The 22,966-nt window shown below is 38.5% G+C and overlaps 1 protein-coding gene across 5 annotated transcripts in view; it reads left to right on the top strand.

Annotated features, from left to right (window-relative positions):
- The window catches only part of POT1 (protection of telomeres 1), a 77,941-nt gene extending 55,369 nt beyond the window's left edge, over positions 1 to 22,572 (top strand). For 4 of the 5 annotated variants that reach the window (XM_036328796.1, XM_036328795.1, XM_036328794.1 and 1 more), the window contains 6 exons: positions 504 to 709; positions 5,288 to 5,423; positions 15,104 to 15,192; positions 17,429 to 17,520; positions 19,514 to 19,619; positions 21,658 to 22,572. In XM_036328796.1, the coding sequence (XP_036184689.1) occupies positions 504 to 709; positions 5,288 to 5,423; positions 15,104 to 15,192; positions 17,429 to 17,520; positions 19,514 to 19,619; positions 21,658 to 21,770 (742 nt within the window). In that variant the 3' untranslated portion in view covers positions 21,771 to 22,572. Of the gene's footprint in view, positions 1 to 503; positions 710 to 5,287; positions 5,424 to 15,103; positions 15,193 to 17,428; positions 17,521 to 18,316; positions 18,670 to 19,513; positions 19,620 to 21,657 lie in introns of those variants that run through there. The other variant, XR_004970970.1, reaches the window with a different exon arrangement.
- Positions 22,573 to 22,966: the final 394 nt, after the last annotated feature.

Raw genomic sequence — 22,966 nt, forward strand, 5'->3', positions numbered from 1 at the left:
CATGCTATTTCTACTCAAGCATACTTTACCATATGACTTTTCAAAACTATTACTCTAGATTAAAAGGAATCAAAACAAATATTGGTTTGTGAAGTAGATGCCCTATGACATCTACTTCAGTGAGAGTTCTTAGGTGGTAAGTGGGTTGAAGACAAGGAGGGGACTGCTGCATTTTCTTATCCCACTGGGAAGTTGAGCATTCCTTACAAAGGAGAACAAATTGGTACTAGAAATAATTATAATTAAAAACTTGAATATCACAAAACCAGGCAGGGGAGTTGCTGGTGGTTAATGTAAATATTGATAAGGAGCTACTTAGCCATGAAATACAAATATCTTTCTATTGAATAACAGTCTTTAATCAGGAAAGTGAATTATCTCCATATTTTAAAATAAGCTGGTTCTTCAGCACATAAACAATTTTTTTGTTGGATAATTTGGAAAATATGAATTTACAAGCTTATGCCAATTGTTTTGTGTTTTTTCATTGTTGATTATTTTAGGCAGGAAGTTCTGCACGAAGGTGATTTGGATCGAATTTTGCAAGAGAACGCAACTAAAACTCCCAATACTCAACTACAAAATACTTCATTATATGATTCGAAAGTCTGGGCCACTAAAGATCAGGGAGAACGACAAGTAGCTGTTCATTTTGTGAAAAATAATGGTATTCTCCCACTTTCAAATGACTGTCTAATTTTGATAGAAGGTAAGATATTTAAGTTATTGTTTTATTAGGTTATAGCTTTCTTATGTCTTTCTCTAACTATTATTAAACTTATTTTAGGGACAACCTAGGACAGTGATGGCGAACCTATGACACGCGAACTCATTTTTTTGGTTGATTTTTATTTGTTAAATGGCATTTAAATATATAAAATAAATATCAAAAATATAAGTCTTTGTTTTACTATGGTTGCAAATATCAAAAAATTTCTATATGTGACACAGCACCAGAGTTAAGTTAGGGTTTTTCAAAATGCTGACACGCCGAGCTCAAAAGGTTCGCCATCACTGACCTAGGATATATTAAGTCAAAATATTGTTAATTTAAATTTCATAAAATGGAATATATTATCAATAACAACTAGATTCAAATATATACATACACACATATATATTTATCTGAATGACATTTTGAAATTATGCATTAAATTCAGGTGTTTGCATTTGTTCATTTTGTTGGATTTTTGCATGTAATGTTAATCAGATCCAAGCTGATTATCACGCTGAGTGATAATTAAGAGGCTGCTTGTGATGTACAGTTGCTGTTATCTTGGCCTCTGGATGTCACCATCACTTCATAAAGGTAGAATGAAATAGATATCATCTATTGATACCTAACCAGAGAAGGGACCCTTGAGACAAGTAAAGATAACTTGACATGTTTTTAAAAAATTAAAATTTGAGTCTTATTTATTTTTGCATTGCTTTTCCACTTTTGTCTTATTTTTATCTAATATGTCTACCACAGATTTTTTTCCCATGCTAAATTTAGTTTCATTATTTTCCTTGAGACTTTTTTCTTAAGAATATTCCATAATAAAAGGAAAACATCATCTTTAATTTTGCATTATAGAAATCTGTAGTTGCATTTTATAAATGAATGCTCTTTATTACAGTGGGTTATGATCATTGTTATTACTGACATTTTTGTATTTATTTTGTAGCAATGCATAACCCTTTTAGAAAATAGCTATATCTAGAATACACATTTTATCATTTTTATGAGCATCTTGTTTTAATACATTTATCGTGTATCAGAAACTTTTAATTTCTGTGCAGTAATTAAATCATTACGACAATCCTATACATTTGGTACTATTATAACGCATGAGAAAACTGAACTGCGGAGAAGTTAAATGTCTTTCCCAGTGTAGGTGGTAAGCGGTGGAACTGAATTGTTTTCCGTTTTTTGACATAGTAACTCTGTGATGAACTTTGGATAAAATATAATTATGAGGGCACAGTAATTAAGTAAATGTTGCCCAGTTCCTTTGTACTAAAGTTATCCTAGTTGCATATGCTTTAGCAGCATAGGCCGTTATCTGCTCCCCTACCCTCGTGATCATATACTAGCACTTTAAAGAATTTGGCTACTTTGATGAGTGAAATGTGGTATCTTAATTCCATTAGCAATATTTTAATCTGTACCAGGAGATAGATTTCAAAACAAGAGCACACAGACACATGCATGCAAAAAAATGGAGTCAGAGTATTTGTAGGCTATAAAAATAAAAGAAAGCTGTGGTATTTGTAGGCCATAAAAATAAAAGAAAGCTGTGGTCCTAGGAGGCTTATAAGAACTGTCCTTAGGGCCAAAGAGAGGGTGTCCTGTGTGCCTCAGGGCCCTCCTGTGTGGCACTGCCTCCCGCAGAATTCTGTGCTGAAGCCAAGATGGCTTTGAAGGTCCAAGGGAGCTTGAATTATAAAGTCCCTTTAGCTCCTAGTCCTATCTTACCACCCAGCCACAAACTTTCAGGCTCCTCTCCCATAATTCCCACCCCACTCTCCAGCCATCCTGAACTGGTGGCAATTCCTAAACCCTGCATCTTACTCTGTGCCTTTTTGCCATTCCATTGCTCTTCTGGGAATTTGTGCTCTAGTACATCTTCAGAAGTAAATTCAATAATTCCCTTTGTTTTGACAGCGGTTCTCAACCTGTGGGTCGCGACCCCTTTGTACATCCTGCATATCAGATATTTACATTATGATTCATAACAGTAGCAAAATTACAGTTATGAAGTATCAACAAAAATAATTTTATGGTTGGGGGTCACCACAACATGAGGAACTGTATTGAAGGGTCGCGGCATTAGGAAGGTTGAGAACCACTGGTTTAGCAATTCATGTGGAATCTAATCTAATAAAAGACAAACATGCAAGTTGACTGTACCTTTGCTATGCCTTAAGCCACGCCCACCAGCCAATTAGAGCAACTATATGCAAATTAACCCATCCAAAATGGCGGCCGGCAGCCATGGAGCTGGAGCAAGCAGGAGGCTTGGTTGCTCCAGTGATGGAGGAAGCCAAGCTTCCTGCCTGCCGCAGCCAACTCTGATCTCCACTAAAGGCAACAAAGTTTCAATTATAGAAGGTAAATAAATCCCAGAATAAAAAAAAGAAAAGGAGAGGCTGGGAGCTTCCGTTGCCAGGGGGCTTGGCCAGCCTGAAAACGGCCCTCGGCCCCTCACCTAGGCTGGCCAGGCACCCCAGTGGGGACCCCCACCCTGAAGGGGGTGTGGCCAGTCTGCAAACACTCATCAGCACCTCACCCAGGCTGGCCAAACCTCCATGGGGTGAGGGTCCCCACTGGAGGGGCCTTGACCAGCCTGCAAACAGCCATCAGCCCCTCACCCAGGCTGGCCAGGCACCCAAGCGGAACCCCCACCCTGATCCGGGACACCCTTCAGGACAAACCAGCCAGCCCCTTCTCATTCACCAGGCCTCTATCCTATATAATAAAAGGGTAATATGCAAACTGACCCTAACAGCAGAATGACTGGTCACTATGACACACACTGACCACCAGTGGGCAGATACTCAATCCAGGAGCTGCCCCCTGGTGGTCAGTGCACTCCCACAGGGGGAGTTCTGCTCAGCCACAAGCCAGGCTGACGGCTGCCAGTACAGAGGTGGTGGTGGGAGCCACTCCCGCCTCCTCAGCAGCGCTAAGGATGTCCAACTGCAGCTTAGGCCTGCTCCCCGCTGGCAAGTGGACATCTCCCTAGGGCTCCCAGGCTGCGAGAGAGATGTCTGATTGCCAACTTAGGCCCAATCCCCCAGGGAGTGGGCCTAAGCCAGCAGGTGGACATCCCCCTAGGGGTCCCAGACTGTGAGAGGGCACAGGCTGGGCTGAGAGATCCCCCCGCCAGTGCACAAATTTTTGTGGACCGGGCCTCTAGTATTTAATGAGCACCTATACATTTGAAGGTCTTTTTCTGATTGCCAGACAGATTTGAGTGGTTTTTATAACATACTGCTTGTATTTACAATAGAGCACTTTTCTTCTTGTATTATATTTGTGTTTTATCTGACTGTTCATAGAAGTTTTTTCTTATTAGAATGTAAGCTCCCTAAGGACAGGATACATGTTTATTTTAATCTATGTACCTTCAGCACCTGGCATAGAATGCCTGGCATATAACTGCTCTCAGTAAATATTTATTAAATAAATAAGTAATTCAAAGCAATAACACTTTACCTTAGAGAAATTTAAAGTCTATGTTGAAAGCACTTTAAAATATGGAAGGGTTTCATCAAAATATAATGTTTTTATTTTATTGTGTTTCTGAGTATTGTAACCCTGCCTAACCCGAGGCTAGGACCTAACTGCAGTGTGACCGGCAGAGCTATGGTTTCCAGCTCCCACAGAGCTGCAGACAGAGGGATAGGGGGAAAGTTTATCCTTGCATTGTTGCGAGCTTTGCATTAATTTCTAGAGCTCTGGAAGAATTGCATTTGACAGTTTTGCCAGTGTTCATTTTGTCTTTATGGAGAAGTGTATTTTTGGACATCCTTAGTCAGCTATGCCAGAAATGCTTCCCATCACAACTGAATTTTAATGTTCCAAATTTTATACAGATGTTAGGAAATACACCAAAGTGTTTTTATAAATCATATTCTTTTTCCCTAAAGAGGAACAATTATCAATCTAAGTAAAAAGTACACCAGAAAAGGTACCAAGAGGTGTGAGTTTTCCCCTGAAAATACTGCCTTTAATAATGGTGCACCATTGGGCGTACTTTTTCTTCTCAGCCAGCTTGATGGTTTTAATGCTCACCCTGTCATAGAATTGAGGTAATTGAGATGGTTTTCCAGGAAAAATGAACCAACTCTATAATAGTACATGAATTCATATTACATGGACTATGCATCTTTACTTAATGTTGACCTGAAAGTTAAAAGAGTTATCTCAAACTCAGGATTGAACTTGCCTAGACATTAGTAGTAATAGAAAATTTAGTAATGAGAATCCTGTGTACTTTGGCCTTTAATTTTATTCTTTTGATTCTTTGAAACCAAGTGTTCCTGGCATAAGGAGCAACTTGTATACATTTAAGAAGATGATTAAAATTTCACAAGCCTTGTATTTTGCTCAGGTCTCAGCATTTTCTGTTCAGTGGTTTCTGTGCAGGAACCTGTTTACAAAACGTTTTTCAGAATGAATGTATAAATGTATTAAATCTCTAAATTCATGGCTTTGTCTTTTTCTCTTTTATTATACCTTACATTTTGCCTACATTATATTTGTACTACTTGAAGGGTTTTTTTATTCTCTTAATAGGAGGTACACTTAGTGAAATCTACAAACTGGCAGACAAGTTTCATAGTGTAATCCCTGTGAAATCTGGCCATGAAGACCTGGAACTGCTTGACCTTTCAGTACCATTCCTTATCCAAGGAAAAATACATCACTACGGGTATGTTTTTAATTCTGGGAACTTTATAAATTAAAAATAAGAGTAATTTTTACTGTTATTATTTTACCCACTTGTTTCTGTATAGTCAGTAGATACTTATTGAGTACCAATTTATATGTACTAGATTTTTCATATGTATTTACTGTTTTGATAGCATATATATTGAGTGCCTACAATGTGCTAGATATATAGCTACCCAGAGAGTAATTACCATTTGTTTGCTTTCACAAGGATTTAACTACTTACAGAGAAAGGTTCAGAGTTGCAGCCTCGTCAATGTTAAGTGATTGAATTCCAGAATTTCTGTGGCACAAAGTTACAGATTAGTTGCTACTGAGTAATTGGAACATATCAGAGTACATTAGGAACTAGAAATAGATTTTTACCTTTGGAAGGAAGTAGTGGGGATAACATCTCCTTTCCTTCACTTGATGAAACAATCATCTTGAAGTGCTCTGCTTTGAGAAACCTTGAATTACAGAAATTACCAGCCCTCCCCCTTGCATGCTCCTATAGTTGTAGCCGTTGTTCATTGGTATAATATGAAAATCTTGATTTCAGCTCAAAACTGCATCCTGCAATCACGTTATCACTATGATTGTGACTGTTGAAGTCATTGGTAGGCATGTGGAGATTGCCCAGGGTTCTGTTCCATATACAAAATATCAAACTTCAGGTATAAGTTGGAACTAGTGTGCCACTGAGTTAAAGCCCTGGGTTGTAGCTATTTTTACTCTGATGTGCAGTGTGTTTTTAATTGTATCTCTCATTGAACTCATGACTTCAGAGTCAAGCTCATCAAGATTTATCCAGCAATTAGTTCAAAATTAAAACTATTGCCCAGCCAGAGTGGCTGGTTGAGCATTGTTCTGTGCACCACCAAAAGGTTGCCGGGGCACGTGCAGAAGGTAACGGATTGATGTTTCTCTCTCACATTGATGTTTCTCCCTCTCCCTCTTTTCCTCTGTCTCTCTCTCTCTCTTCCTCTTTCTCCCACTTTCTAAGCATGTCCTTGGGTAAGGATTTAAAAAATAATAATAAATAAAGTTTGTCAAATTTAGTTTCTTTTTTTAATAAATATATTTTTATTGATTTCAGAGAGGAAGGGAAAGGGAGAGATAGAAACATCATCGATGAGAGAGAATCATTGATTGGCTGCCTCCTGCATGTCCCTTACTGGGGATCAAGCCTGCAACTTGGGCATGTGCCCTTGACCAGAATTGAACCTGGGTCGATGCTCTATTCACTGAGGCAAGCCAGCTAGGGCTGTTTGTTTCTTTTTAATAAGTCACTAGCATGGGCCTTCTCTTTTTTACATGCCCATCCTCATTTGTTTGCACTTTCTCTCCTCTTCCTCTCTTCCAATATACTTCCTAGTATCAGTCACTTTGGCCGGTCTTGAACCAGAAAAAACAATATTAGTTATTAAGCTTTGGAATATCCTTCACTTACTAGAATCCTATCCTATCTAATAAAAGACAAATAGGGTAATTAACCGTACCTCCGATACGCTACCCATGGGCTAATCAGGGCGATATGCAAATTAACTGCCAACCAAGATGGCGGCCGGCAGCCACGCAGCTGAAGCGAACATGAGGCTTGGTTGCCCCGGCGATGGAGGAAGCCAAGGTTCCCCTCCTGCCACGGCCGGCTCTGAGCTCCGAAAGCAACTACGTTTCAATTATAGAAGCTAAACAAACCCCAGATACCTGCTTTCAGCAGCCGAGGCCTCAAGCTGGAGCCGGGCCTCAGAGCTGGAGCCAGGTCTCAGCTCCAGTGACAGCCATAGAAGGTAAATAAATCCCAGAATAAAAAAAAAGAAAAAGAAAAAAAGGAGAGGTTGGGAGCTTCAGTGGCCCACCAGCCTGAAAACGGCCCTCAGCCCCTCACCCAAACTGGCCAGGCACCCCAGTGGGAACCCCCACCCTGAAGGGGGTTTGGCAGCCTGAAAACAGCCCTCAGCCCCTCACCCAGGCTGGCCAGGCACCCCAGCGGGACCCCCACCCTGATCCAGGACACCCTTAAGGACAAATTAGCCGGCCCCGACCCGTGCACCAGGCCTCTATCCTATCTAATAAAAGAGAAACATGGTAATTAGCATACGACCTCTACCCTTCCCATTGGCTAGTCAGGGCAATATGCAAATTAACTGCCAGCCAAGATGGCGGCCGGCAGCCAGGCAGCTTGAAACTAACATGAAGCTTGCTTGCTTCAGTGACGGAGGACTCCAACGTTCCCCGCCTGCCGCTGCAGGCCTCTGAGCTGCAACTCTAAGCAACTATGTAAAAAATATAGAAGCTAAACAAAACCTCAGAAACCTGCTTTAGTCCACCAGGCTTCAGCCAGCAGGATCGCAATATTGTTAGCAAAGGCCAGAAACCTACTTTCAGCAGCGGAGGCCTAAGAGCTGGAGCCATGCCTCAAAGCTAAAGCTGGCCCAGAATAAAAAGAAAAAAAAAGAAAAAGGAGCGGTTGGGAGCTTCAGTCACCCGCCAGCCTGAAAACAGCCCTCAGCCCCTCACCCAGATTGGCCAGGCACCCAGTGGGGACCCTCACCCTGAAGGGTGTGTGACCAGCTGCAAACAGCCATCATCCCCTCACCCAGGCTGGCCAGGCACCCCAGTGGGGACCCCCACCCTGGAGGATGTGTGACCAGCTGCAAACAGCCATCATCCCCTCACCCAGGCTGGCCAGGCACCCCAGTGGGGACCCTCACCCTGATCCAGGACACCCTTCAGGGCAAACCAGCCAGCACCCACACGTGCACCAGACCTCTACCCTATATAGTAAAAGGGTAATATGCCTCCCAGCACTGGGATCAGCAGAGTCGAGAGGCATCCCGGCACCGGGATCAGTGTGACAGGGGGCAGCGCCCAAACCCCCTGATCACCCTGCGGCTCTGTTTGTGACAGGAGAAGGCGCTCCAACCCCTTGATCAGCCCTGCTCTGTGCCTGATAGGGGGGAGCTCCCCAACCCCCTGATCGCCCTGCGGCTCTGTGTGTGACAGGGTGCGGCGCCCCAACCCCCTGATCGGCCCTGCTCTGTGTGTGACAGTGTGCGGTGCCCCAACCCCCCCCACCCACACCCCCCCCATGGGCCCTGCTCTGTGTTTGACGGGGTAGAGCCATAACCTCCCCATCGGCCCTGCCCTGAGTGTGAGAGTGGTGGTGCCCCAACCCCCTGATCGGCCCTGCTCTGTGGGTGATAGAGGGCTGCGCTCCAACCCCCTGATGGGCCCTGCTCTGTGCGTGACAGGGGGCAGTGCCCCAACCCCCTGATTGGCCCTGCTCTGTGCGTGACAGGGTACAGAGCCCCAACCCCCCTGATGGGCCCTGCTCTGTGAGTGACAGGGGGCAGCGCCCCAACCCCCTGATTGGTCTTGCTCTGTGCGTGACAGGAGGTGGCACCGCAACCTCCCCATGGACCCTGCCTTGAGTGTGACGGGACGGTGCTCCAACCCCTCAATCGGCCCTACCCTGAGCATGACTGAGGGTGGCATCACAACCTCCCGATCGCCCTGCTCTGTGCATGACAGGGGGAGCACCCCAACTCCCCAATCGGCCCTGCTCTGAGCCCGACCAGGGTCTGCACCTAGGGATTGGGCCTGCCCTCTGCCACCCGGGAGCAGGCCTAAGCCAGCAGGTCGTTATCTCCGGAGGGGTCCCAGACTGCGAGAGGGCACAGGCCGGGCTGAGGGACCCCTTTTCCCCCCGAGTGCACAAATTTTTGAGCACCGGGCCTCTAGTCCTATATACTAAAAGGGTAATATGCAAATTGACCCTAACAGCAAAACGACTGGGAATGACTGGTCACTATGACACACACTGACCACCAGGGGGCAGACGCTCAATGCAGGAGCTGGTCCTGGTGGTTAGTGCACTCCCACAGGGGAGCTCTTTTCAGCCACAAGCCAGGCTGACGGCTGCCAGCACAGCGTGGTGGTAGGAGCCTCTCCTGCCTCCTCAGCAGTGCTAAGGATGTCTGACTGCAGCTTAGGCCTGCTCCCGGGCTGCCAGAGGGATATCTGACTGCCAGCTTAGGCCCATTCCCCCAGGGAGCGGGCCTAAGCCAGCAGGTGGACATCCCCCGAGGGGTCCCAGACTGCGAGAGGGCACAGGCTGGGCTGAGGGACCCCGCGAGTGCACAAGTTTTTGTGCACCGGGCCTCTAGCTCTAAAATAAAAGGTGCTGTTAAGGCTTTCAATATTCTCCCATTTTCAGCATAAACTGGGAAATTATGCTCAAATTCCAACTTTTAAGACATTTTTAGACTTTCCATTACTTTGATAGCAGCCAAAGCCAACATATCTTCTTATTGACTTTTTAATTTTGAAAAACTAATTTTAACTACAGAAAAATATCAAGAATTATTTCATAAACAGTTATGTATCCTCCACTTAGAAATCTAAATGCCTTAACATATTTTTTAGGTCTTCTCCTTCCCTTTCCTTCTCAGAAGTAACTACTTTCCCAAACTTGGGAGTCAGTTCTTCTCAGCAATGTTTTTATTCTCTTAGTATAATATATGTGTGAACATGTAAGGAATAAGCATATTATTTTGCTTTTAAAATTCATGTAAATTGTTTCATACTATGCCTGTCCTTTTGCAACTTGTTTTTTTCCCCATTCAATATTGAAAGATTTATCCATATAGATGCATGTAGATTTAGTATTATTTTAATATCTATGTGGTAATTTATTTCATATGGGATATATTATGGTTTATTAATCCATTTCCTATTAATAGGTATATGTTATTTTCATGTATTACATTTAGAGAAATGTTAAGTGAAGTCCTTTTATATATTTTTTGCATATTTCCTTTGTCATAGTATCAGTTGGATCATGCCCAACATTTCTTTTTTTTAAAAACCTTTATAGTTGAAAGTACAGTGGGGCTTTGACTTACAAGTGTCCTGACTAACGAGTTTTTTGAGATACGAGCTGTCTCTCGGCCGATTTTTTGCTTTGAGTTGCGAGCTAAAATTCAGGCTACAAGCCAGCTTCAGATACCCCACCGCTAGTTGGCGCAGCAAATGTCACAGTGAACGCCACAACATCAGCCCAGCATCACGTGTCTCACTCATTCACTTTTTGATTTGACATACGAGTAATTTGAGTTACGAGCTCCGTCACAGTACGAATTAAACTCGTGAGTCAAGGCCCCACTGTATTACATATGTTCCCCTTTTTTCCCCCCATTGACCCCTTCTAGCCTGCCCCCCCCCCCCCCCCCCCCCGCCCCAGGACTTCACAACTCTATTGTCTGTGTCCATGGGTTATGCCTATGTGCATACAAATTCTTTGGTTAATCTCTTCCCACCCACCCACCTAAGCTCCACCTTCTCACTGAGATTTGGCAGTCTGTTCCATGCTTCTTGGTCTCTGGATCTATTTTGTTCATTAAATTCCACATATCAGTGAGATCATGTGATACTTATCTTTCTCTGACTGGCTGATTTCGCTTAGCATAATACTCTACAGGTCCCTCCATGCTATTTCAAAGGGTCAGAGATCCTTCTTTTTACTGCTGCATAGTATTCCATGGTGTAAATGTACCACAGCTTTTTTATCCACTCGTCTACTGATGGGCACTTGGGCTGTTTCCAGATCTTACCTATTGTAAGTTGCCCTGCTATAAACATAAGGGTGCATACATTCTTTTTGATTGGTATTTCGAATTTCTTAGTATATATTCCTAGAAATGGGATCACTGGGTCAAATGGTAGTTCCATGTTTAATTTTTTGAGGAAACTCCATACTGTTTTCCATAATGGCTGCACCAGTCTGCAGTCCCACCAACAGTGTACTAGGGTTCCCTTTTCTCCCTATCCTCGCCAGCACTTGTCATTTGTTGATGGTCAGCATTTCTTTTTTAAATGACATGATGTGGTATAGTGGTATGGTGTGGTCTGGTATAAAATGGAGTAAGTCAGAAGGATAACAAAGACCTTTTTTACATAGTAAGATTCAGTATTGTTTTCTAAACCTTTGTTTCAATTGTGCATGTATGTTGTATTCTGTGTCATGATATAAAATAAATTTCCTACTGTAGTTCTTGCCAGAAAATTTAACTAGAATTGGAATTAGTAATATGCATATTTTCTGCTTTAGTAGAAGGTACCAGATTGTTCTTTGAATAATAGTAACATTTTATGGGCCTATCAGTGGTGTGTAAAACGTTCACTTTCTCCCAGGTTTTCTCTAACACTTAGTGTTGGTCTAACTTGATATTTTGTTAAACTGATGAGCATCAAATGGTACTTATCTATGTTATTATTATTTGGATTTCCTAGGTGACTAGTGAGTGTAAACAGCCCTCATTTTTACTGGCTATTCAGTTTTCTATTCTTTGAATTCCATATTTACATCTTTTACCTGTTTTCCTTTTGAGTTACTAATCTCTGTTTTGGTTGTGTGTTTAATTGATTTTAGAATTATTTTTATGTAAGAGATACTAATCTTTTGTCAGTTAATTATTTCAAGAAACTTCTAGTCTGTCTTGTACCTTTTAAGCTCTGGTTTTGTTGTTTTACAGATTTTTAAAATATAAATATAGTCATGTTTACCAAAATGGTTGTCCAAACCTTAATGGCTTTATAAATTTTTACTTTGATTTCTGGATCCAATGCGTTTTCAAAGAATTTAAACTAATGCTTGAGTTTCTTCAACAGTTACACGTCTTTTAAGGATTTCTGTTTCTTGATGAATCTATTTTATTAATAAAAGTTTTCTAGAGAAGTATTTATTTTTAAAGTATAAATTTATTGACGTGCAATTGTTCACAGTACTTTCTGACAGTTTTTAAATATCCACTTTGCCCATTCTTTAATTCATTTCATATTATTTGCACCTTTTTTTTCTTGGCCTTTTTTGCCAAAACAATAAGCTCTTGTTTTTGTTGTTGCTCTCTATTATTTTTTATTATTCTTTTCTTTATTTTCTTTCTTTCATTAGGTTTCCTTGTTTTTTTCAAATGCTTTTAATTGAACAGTTACCTCAATTCATTAATTTTAATGTATTTTTTAATATTTATATTTAAGTCTATAATTTTCTCCTAGAAAACTAATAGCCATTGCTTTAACCCAAGATTCATAAGTAGTGTTTTTCTTGTCACTGCTAAATGTTTCATAATTCCCATTATGATATTTTTGGCCCATGAATTCTTTAAAAAATTTTACACACACATTTCAGGTGCCTTGTTGTTGTTTGTATTTTGGTTAGATGACTTTTTAACCAAATAGTATGATGCATTTCATGATTTTTTTAAGATTTGTTTAGCTTTGCGTTACCCTAGGATATGTCCATTCAGATTTAGAATATATTACATAGACTTTTAAAGAATTTGTATTCTTTAATTGTTGTGTTTAGTGTTTACTCATGTTCATTAGACAGACTTGCTAATCATATTCAAAACTGTGTTATTTTTCCATTGTAATTTTATCTGTTTAATCACTTCTTAGAGAGTGTGCTTAACATACCCTGTGATTGTGGGTTTGTGACCTTTTATTCTGTCAATGTGTGCTTTAGGTATTTGAGACCTTCCTGGTTCATTCAGGTTCAGTGTTTAAACTTCTGGTGAATTCCTTGTTTGGTATATCCTGATCCTATATAATAAAGAAGTAATATGCAAATTGACCATCACGCCATCACAAAGATGGCTGTGCCCACAGCAGAGGCAGGGTTCACGTAACACAAGATGGCTGCACCCACAGTGGAGGCAGGGTTCCTGTAATGAGCCATAATGAGCGATCAGCAGGGACCTGAGGCTGCGCACCCCACTTGGTGGGGCTTGACAGGGGACCTCAGGCTGCACTCCCCGCCCGGCACCACCCTGGGAGACCTGAGGCTGTGCCCCCCCAGTTGGTGGGACTTGAAGGGGGACCTCAGACCCCACCCCCTGCCTGGCACCAGGCTGGGGGACCTGAGGCTGCACCCCCTGTCCAGCAGGGCTTGACGGGGGACCTGAGGCTGCACCCCCCACCCGGCAGGGCTTGAAGGGGGCCTTGAGGCTGCGCCCCCTGTCCAGTGGGGCTTGACGGGGGACCTGAGGCTGCGCCTCCCACCCAGCGTGGCTTGACGTGTTTGGGCCGGCCGGGTCTGGGTCTCGTGCAATTTCGAGGTGCATGCAGGTGGGCAAGGACTTGACTCTGGGTCCCGTGGTGTGCCCCAGACTCTGATAGGAGGAATATTTTCACATACATTTCACTAATTTTCTTTCATCTCTCACACTTCTATTATAGAAAAAGGGCAAATAGCAATATTAAAATATTTCCTCTAATTAATTCCCTTTTAATGTGCACGAATTTTGTGCACCGGGCCACTAGTACAATAATAAAAATATAATAAAACCCCGAAACCTTAGGGCAATAAGTTATGATTGCCCTAAGGTTTTGGGGTTTTATTATATTTTTATTATTGTATCAGGATTTTTTTTCAGTTCGGAATTCCTTAGTGTCTTATTCCCTTTCTGCTTTCACGTTCCTTTGTTGTTATCCTTTAGTAGGTCTCATGAATAAATAGTTACGAGTAAATTTTAGTTATTTTTAAATAGATGAATTTAAAATGTTAATTTTTGATATAATTAGGTCTTCTACACTTTATGTTGTTTTTCACCTATACTATTACTGTTCTCTTATTTTTGTTATTATTTTACTTATTTTTCTTCAATATTCTTTGGAATTGATTTATAAAAAATGTTCTTAATTTTCTCCTTTTTTCTCTTTCACTACGTTAGAAGTAATGAATTCTGTATTTAATTTTTGTTTGTTACCCTTAATTTTTCCTTTGCATGCTAATTTTTTATTTGTATACTTGCTTTATCAATGTCTAAAGTTAATATTGCCATTTTTAAGGCAATAATATTTCTTTCAATTGCCTTTTTTTGTTAAAACACACACACACACAAAACAGATTTGCTTGAAGGGTGGGAGGTGATAATACTTGTTATAGTTAACCCTCCATTTTCCCCCAGCTTGCAAATAAAAAGGAGTCTGCATGAACCTCTTGAATATTGAGTTTTATGTTTTCATTTAAATACATATTTTATCATCTAAAAATTATGTTATGTTTTAAAAATCACTTTAAATATATTGTATATAAGTTAATCAAAATACCTATACTAAATAATGTATAATTTTAGAATATTATATAGTTTTAAATTGATTTATATTATGAAGAATAACTATAGTATTAGGCATCACAAATTATAAACCTCTAAATATGTACTTACTGAATATAATACCCAAATGTTGCTAATACAGCCTTCTGTAGTCACAATATTTTGCTCATATTAAGACCTTGGCTATTATTTATTGTTCACAGAGCCATAAAATGAAAGTTTGTAAAGATTGTCTGTTTAAACATTTTTGTTTTACCAAATAAGGCAATTAGCCAAATTAATTAATAATCTGGACTTGAAACCTCTCTCTTATTCTCTTATTCTCAATTTATTGGTTTATTCTGAACTATACTTTCTTTTTGATTGCTTCTATTGTTAAAAGCTTATTAAAATAATTCTGATTGCAATATGCACAATATAGGAGCGACAATACTATTGTTTTAATTTGTTTTTTAAAACGTGCATAGTCGAATAGCAAAAATAAGTTATAATATTAAATGAGTTATAATAAGTAATTTAAGTTATTTTAAAATGTTTGTTTTTGTTTTATTAATTTCAGATGTAAAAAGTGTTCTAGTTTGAGACCAATACAAAATCTAAATAATCTGGTTGATAAAGCATCATGGATTCCTTCTTCTGTGGCAGAAGGTTAGCTAAATTTCTTTGTCCTTCAATTTTTACTGTTTCTGTGTCAGGTGATCTCACTGATTATATTTCAGTACTTGTGGATATAGTAAAACCAGAGCAAAGTGATTGTAATAAAAGTATAAAGTAAATGCTTAAAATATTTGGAAACTTAACTTTCAAGCATCTGCCATTATCTTTTAATTTTTACTCTTATTTTAATGTTCAGTAATTTGTTTTAGTATTAATCATTAATCACAATACAGCTTCTGAAAAATCTCTCCAGCTCATAGTACCTTGAATTTTTTAAAATATATTTTATTGATTTTTTACAGAGAAGAAGGGAGAGGGATAGAGAGTTAGAAGCATCGATGAGAGAGGAACATCGATCAGCTGACTCCTGCACACCCCGCACTGGGGATGTGCCCGCAACCAAGGTACCTGCCCTTGACCGGAATCAAACCTGGGACCCTTCAGTCCCCAAGCCGACGCTCTATCCACTGAGCCAAACCGGTTAGAGCAGTACCTTGAATTTAAAAGAGTTTTCCAGATAGCTGTTACAACTTTTTGCCCAATACAAGTCCTTAGCTGGAACAATTATCTTCTTATTTCACATGTTTAATTATGGTTGCCTAGCCTTGGCTTAAAACTCTTTCAGTGACAGGGCACTCATTACACTGCAAGGCAACATATTCCCTTAATTTTTAGGCAGTTTTTGATAGTGAGGCAAAATGTGCCTACCTATGATTTTAACCTGGGCCACATTCTATTTACTAGAATTAGAGGATATCTATTCCTTCTTCCAAAGATCAACAGACTTTGTACATTTGAAAATATCTATTGAGCCTTCATTTAGTCTATTTCTCCAAGCAAGCATCTCACTTCCTTTGGTACTTTCCCACATTCCTTTGTATTTTATTTCTCCTCCTCAGTAAACATTTCACTTTGCCAATGCTCTCCTCCAAGTTTACCATTCAAAGCTGAAAATAGGGCTGCAGATACTGGCCAATTCAGAATACAAACAAAACTTGTATTTCCCTAAAATTGGACACTTTGCTTCTCTACTGGCCGGAAAATTTCATTGTACAGCAGGTTCTTGAATAACATCGTTTTGTTCATTGTCATTTCCTTGTAACATTGAGGAGATGCCTTAGGAACTTAACTCTTGTTTATATCAATTAGCCTCTGGTAAAATTGGTTTTGTTATATGTTATTTTGCCATAGTTCCAAGAACCTGTTGATAATGTTGCTAAGAACTTACTGTGTTGATATTAATTTTTATATTAATTTGTTTTTTATATTAATTTGTATACTTGGTTTTGTTTTCCTTCTCTTTTAATTCAGCTGTATGATACTGGAATCTCTTATTTTGTTTGTGGTCCAGTGAAATTCCAGGTTACTTTCACATGAACTTCTGTCCAGACAGCATGGTCTTCCTATCCTATTCTTAACGCAGTTGTCTGTTTGTTTGTATGGTCCCTCAGAGTAGGTTTTGTGTTCATATTTCTTGGTTTTAGCTCACAGTGTTAACCTATTGAGACCCCTTAAATCCTAAAAGTCAATTCTCTGTTTTAATAATCACTGTCATAACTGTGTGCCCTAATTTGTTCTTCTTAGTTGCCCCCTAATTAATTCTGTTTTTTCCATTCTGTAAACATATTGAATGTCTTCCATTTCCAAACACAAAGATGTGCTTTTAACTTGTAAATTTTCATATGATTTATTTTCTCATTAATTTCTTCCTTTTTCTTCATCTTACTAAATTATTAAATCTCAGATTCCGATATTTTTGTCCATTCACCTGATGATGTCTCTTAAAAAATAAGTGAACCCTATGCCTGTAGTACAGAGGGGAGAGACATGTTACATAATCATAAATATTGAACTGCATGCTATTTTTCAGAGCATTCTGGTATTTTACTTTTGTCTTTCATAAGGTTAACATGTAATAAATTATATTTTATTAATCCGTTTTTATAGTTTCTATCAAGATCAACTCATTTTAAAGATATATTAATATTTAATCAAAAAGATACAGTTGTTTATAAGTCATTGCCTCTATATAGGTATATTGTAATGTTCCAAAATGAACCTGCTAAAATGAACTTAATATGTTGGTATTACAAAAAGATATGTTAGAGAACAAAAAGATATAATATGTTTTTCTTTCTCTTTTAAATTATTTTAGTAAACAAAATTAACAGGTACATACTATCCGAAAGCAAGTTCATATCATGTAATCTATTTTTCCCTTCACTAGTATTGGGTATTTTACCCCTTCAACATGTGTTTGTGATGACATTCACTCTTGATGATGGAACAGGAGTATTGGAAGCTTACCTCATGGATTCTGTAAGTAACAGGTGGTGAAGATATTTCTAACTAAAAATAATATTTTTTTGAATTTTAATATATTTATTCATACCTGCTTTATTACTAACAAGGTTTAAGGCAATGTAGAAAAAATAGTGCATAGATCTTAAATTGTCTATGTGTTTCTCTCTCTTTTGATATTACACTATAAATCTTAATGTCCAAATAATGAAAAATTGAGGAATAGGAATTTTAGGAGAGTCATTTTTTATACCACCCAGAAATCTGTTCCAGGAGTCAAAGGCAGTGAATAACCATGCCCTCTAAGCATTAACAATCAGCATTTCACTAGGCTTCTAAAGCCTCCTCATTTCATATTAGAGGGAACACAATTACATTGGTAGGGAGATAGTTGACGTGGGTGAATCTAGGGAGCTTTCCACAAGACTACCCTCATTCCCAGCAGCAGTTCCAAGTTTGGGCATTTCCAAGACCAGCCTCTGACGCAGGTTAGAGGTCCCCAAGACCACCATTAGTTTTGATAATTCACTAGAAAGACCCACAGAATTGACTGAAAGCTATTTTTTTCCCCTCTCCACCTTTTTTTTTCTTTTTTGCTCAATCTCTCCACACTCCATACCCAGCCGCACTCCCACCCCCACCCCATGCTATCTTTGAGCCTCTTTATTTTGCTTGTTAGTTTTACTCACCATTAGAGTTTATTACAGCTAAAAAAAAAATGCAGATTAAAATCATCCAAGGGAAGAGGTGCATAGGGCAGAATCCAAGGAATTTTCAAATGTGGAACTTTCATTTGTCCTCTTTCGTGTTGTAGAAGAAAGCAGACAGAGTGACTTTCTCGCAACAATGTGTAAGGGTACCTATGGAGTATTGCCAACCAGAGAAGCTCCACTGAGCCTTAGTGTCCAGAGTTTTCGCCGGAGCCCTGTCACGTAGTCATGGTTGAATGTACACGTGACTGATCTCAGTCTCCAGACCCTGCAGTGGTCAAGCTAATACTACATGACACAAACTCACATTGTTAGACTATCCAGTGTGACCCTGTGTCCCCAGGCAAACAAGGGCACTCCCAGCAGGCATGACATCCACGGGTTTACAGATTACCTCCCAGAAGCCAAGGGAGAGCCTGGTAACATTTTTTTATTACACACATTGTGAAAGAATCAGGTAAGGTTGAGAATTTTCTCCTGCCTAAACAATTCATGTATCCATTTATTAACTGAATGTTTAATGAGCACCTTCTATGTGCCAGGTACTATTTTTTGTGGTAAAGACATAGCAGTGAGGAAGGCAAGCAAAATCCCTTTCCTCCTTACATTCTAGTAGAAGAGGAAAAAATTAAATAAATATGTTTTACTCTTAAACTTAATATTTACACATTGTAAGCACTCTATATGTGTTATTAAGCGAATAGTAAGCCTCCCTGTTTTCTGATTATTATTAAGTCAGAGCCATTTAACTCAATTGTATATCTCAAATCTGTTATTAAAGTAAATCAGATTTTAGAGTTCAGACTAGCACTGTCATTTATGAATTCTGGAATTTTGATAGAGTGACATAGTCTAGATCAGTGGTTCTCAACCTTCCTAATGCCACGACCCTTTAATACAGTTCCTCATGTTGTGGTGACCCCCAACCATAAAATTATTTTCGTTGTTACTTCATAACTGTAATTTTGCTACTGTAAACAATATGTAATTGTATATGTGTTTTCCGATGGTCTTAGGCAACCCCTGTGAAAGGTTCGTTCGACCCCCAAAGGGGTTGCAGCCCACAGGTTGAAAACCGCTGGTCTAGATTATTTTAATTAGATAGTATTAAAATACAGGGCTAGGTAAAAGTAGGTTTACAGTTCCTATGCAAAAAGATAAGCAGGATTATGATTATTACAATAGCTTTATTAACCCAAAAGAATGTCAGTACAAATGTAAACCTACCTTTGCCCACCCCTTTTATATTAATTATAACATAAAGATTAATATCATTTCCTTTTTCTTCTATAATTTTTAAGGACAAATTCTTCCATATTCCAGCATCAGAAATCCTAACCAATGATTACCTTCAGGAAAGTATGGATATGATCATGAATATGCTTTGCCCTCCAGGAAAAAAAATTGGTAAGCCATAGTATTTGCCATTCATTCTTTTTTAAAAAATAGCACCAGCATATATCTAAATTATGAACTTTTAGAGGTATGCAAACTTTGAAATGTGAATCCAAATAAATTACTAAGTAGTGCTTGATGACTGTATGATCTACCTTTTGATGAAGACGGTGGCAGGTATAAAATAGGTATGAATCACCCTGACCGATTTGGCTCAGTGGATAGAGAGTCCGCCTATGGACTGAAGGGTCCAGGTTCGATTCGGTAAAGGTCTTGTACCTTGGTTGCAGGCACATTCCCAGTAGGGACGGTGTGCAGGAGGCAGCTGATCAATGTTTCTCTCTCATCAATGTTTCTAACTCTATCCCTCTCCCTTTCTCACTGTAAAAAATCAATAAAATATATTTTAAAAAAAATAGGTATGAATCATAGTTCCTAAAATGAAAAGGTTTTTTAAATATTTTGAAATACAATAAAGGGGAGGCAATTTTGATCAAAGGAAATTTGACACTCTGTTTATACATACAAATATTTTATTTGAAATTATATTAACAGGGAGGAAACTTTTATAAGAAACATTTTCTGTAACAAACTCCATTTAGCCAGTTTAATTAATTGATGAATTTTCTATTCAGTATTAACTATTTTCAGATTTTACAGTTTTTTATTTTACTAATTATTTTTAGCAGCTTTAGTTGCTTTTGATTTAACATTTGATTCATCAACCAAATCTTCAGGTCAAATGGTATAGATTACTATACCGAAAACCACTGAGTGTTTCTTTTGTGGCCATTATCTGTATTTACTTTGAAACTTGCAGATCTAAATCATATTAAGACAGTTTGACCCTTCTGATAATTTTCCATCAGTAATAAATTTTACCAGCTATAGATTTAACTGTTCATTTAACTTATATAGCTTTTTTAAAAATATGTATGTTTACTGATTTCAGAGAGGAAGGGAAAGGGAGAGAATGATAGAAACATCAATGATGAGAGATAATCATTGATCAGCTGCCTCCTGCACAGTCCCTATTGGGGATTGAGCCCACAACCCAGGCATATGCCCTCACTAGGAACCAAACCATGACCTCCTGATTCAGCACTCAACCTCTGAGCCACACGGGCTGGGCTTATAGGTTATTTTTAATCAGGCTTTATTTTACCCTGGTCAGTCTATAAATTTTATAGCAATTCTACAAAGATAGTTTTTTATACATTTGTAACAAAGTTTAACTTACATACTTTTATTTGGTGGCAGTTTTAATTTTTGTTGGTTATTTAGATTCTTTTGGATAGATTTCTGGAAATAAAACTGTCATATCAAAAAGCACAGGTCAGGTAGACTTTTGATACATAACTTCAAAATTGCTTTTCAATAATATTTTACCTATTTATAGTTCCTGTCCTTCTTGACACTTGCTAATATTGAGGACTAGATTAAATGTCTTTCAAATTCAAATTTGAAGAAACCATCAGAATCTTTTCTAGATGTTATAAATAGACTTACTGTGGTCATAACCAAAGCTTTGAAATGGCATCGATGGCTGCCAGCTTTGCCTTGACTCAGTACTTGGTACATGTAGTTTTACCTTGATAAATGTAAGGTGTTCAAATGATTCCAGAAATTCAGGATCAATCCGTTTCTTTTCTTTGCAATCAACCAAGAGAGTAAATAAACAAACAAATAAATAAATAAATAAATAAATAAATAAATAAAACTGGAGATTAGTAAGAAATTAGTAGGAAAGAAAGGAATAAAAATTCAGAATGAGGTAGTTTATAACATTCACTATCAAACATTCTGAAAATCCCACATTTTCCTGTTGTTAGAAGAAAGTTCAAATTAGTCAAAATCACTGTAAAATAATAACATGAATCCAATGTGCAATTTGGAAGAGTAGATAACATTACATTTGCTAAGTATATTTATTTACTTTTCTATCTTCAAATTAAGTATGTTAATTTTTCTAGCTAAGCATTAGGCTTAGATATACCAGAGTTATTGTTTAATTTTAATGGGTAAGTAACATTTTCTTTTGGATTTGTAGATACATATCCGTGGTTGGAATGCTTCATCAAATCGTATAATGTCACAAGTGGAACGGAGCAGCAAATTTGCTATCAGATTTTTGACACCACAGTTGCAGATGATGTTATCTAATATTGACATTCAACCTGGCATATGTAAAATATTGTAATTTTAAAAACATTATTATTTTCTATGAGATTGCTATCAGCATGTAAAAGCTTTAGCTCAGTAGTTTATTTTCCATTGTAACCACTATTTAATTTAAAAAAATAGACATTCTGTTATCTTAACACCTTGTTGTAAGTTGAAAATGTTCCTGTTACTCAGAAATATCCGGTATGATGGCTGCTAGGGTTATAAAAGAAAGAGAGACAATGAATAAATAAAAGACTTCAGCTTACTCTTCTAGACCTTTCAGAGAAGCTATTTTGTCCCTGCATTAAAGTCACTTTCCCATTGGTTTTGCCACTGATTTCTCTGCCATCCCCCATCCCTGGTTGAGCTGCTTTTCTTGCCTAGGTCTTTGGATCAGCAGTGTTGCAGTTAGCATGGTTATGGGATTAGAAGAGACGGTGGCCTTAAGTCTGAGCTTTGACTGAGTTCAAGGATGTAGTGGATAGTGGTTCTGCTTTGCTTTAGTTTTGTACAAAGGGATCTGCTTAAACCAATACCCCTCAAAAAAATGCTTCTCCAAATGAGCCCCAGTGTACTTTAAAGAGGGTTTACTTTAAGTGAAAGTGGTAGAATTGTTTTCTTTGGGTGCTGATATTGATCTATTTAGGATAAATCCATTTTTTAGACCAGAATGATATGCTTTGATTGCTTATTTCTCTATATGATATTAGAAGTCATTCTATTTCATCCCGACTTAAGTGGTTCAGATTCACCTGTAGTGTATCTGGGTGCTGGGAATGTGGTGTACTTTTTTTTTTTTTACTGTGTTTACCTATCCCTTCTTTAAACTTGAAACTAACCATGTATTATGTGAACTGCCAATGTATGCATGTATGTTACTAAGAATAATGAGCACAATCATTACTGTCAGGAATTCTTAGATGTGATAAATTCCAACAATTGGGATATCTTTAAAACACAGAAGGGGCAGGGGGTGGGGGGAGTACAGACTGCTCAACTCATTAAATAATGTTAAAACAACTGAAAAAATAAAATCATGAGTATTCAGTTTTATGAAACTACTCTATATATCTGTATATATGTGTACATTTATGTATATTATTTGCTAAAGACAGATACAGATTTTTCTAGTTCAATCGTGAATAAATGCACATAATTCAGCTCTTTTGTTTGTTTGCCCTATTTGAACTCAG

Source organism: Myotis myotis, unplaced genomic scaffold (genome assembly GCF_014108235.1).
Source record: "Myotis myotis isolate mMyoMyo1 unplaced genomic scaffold, mMyoMyo1.p scaffold_m19_p_11, whole genome shotgun sequence".
NCBI classification, from domain to species: Eukaryota; Metazoa; Chordata; class Mammalia; order Chiroptera; family Vespertilionidae; genus Myotis; species Myotis myotis.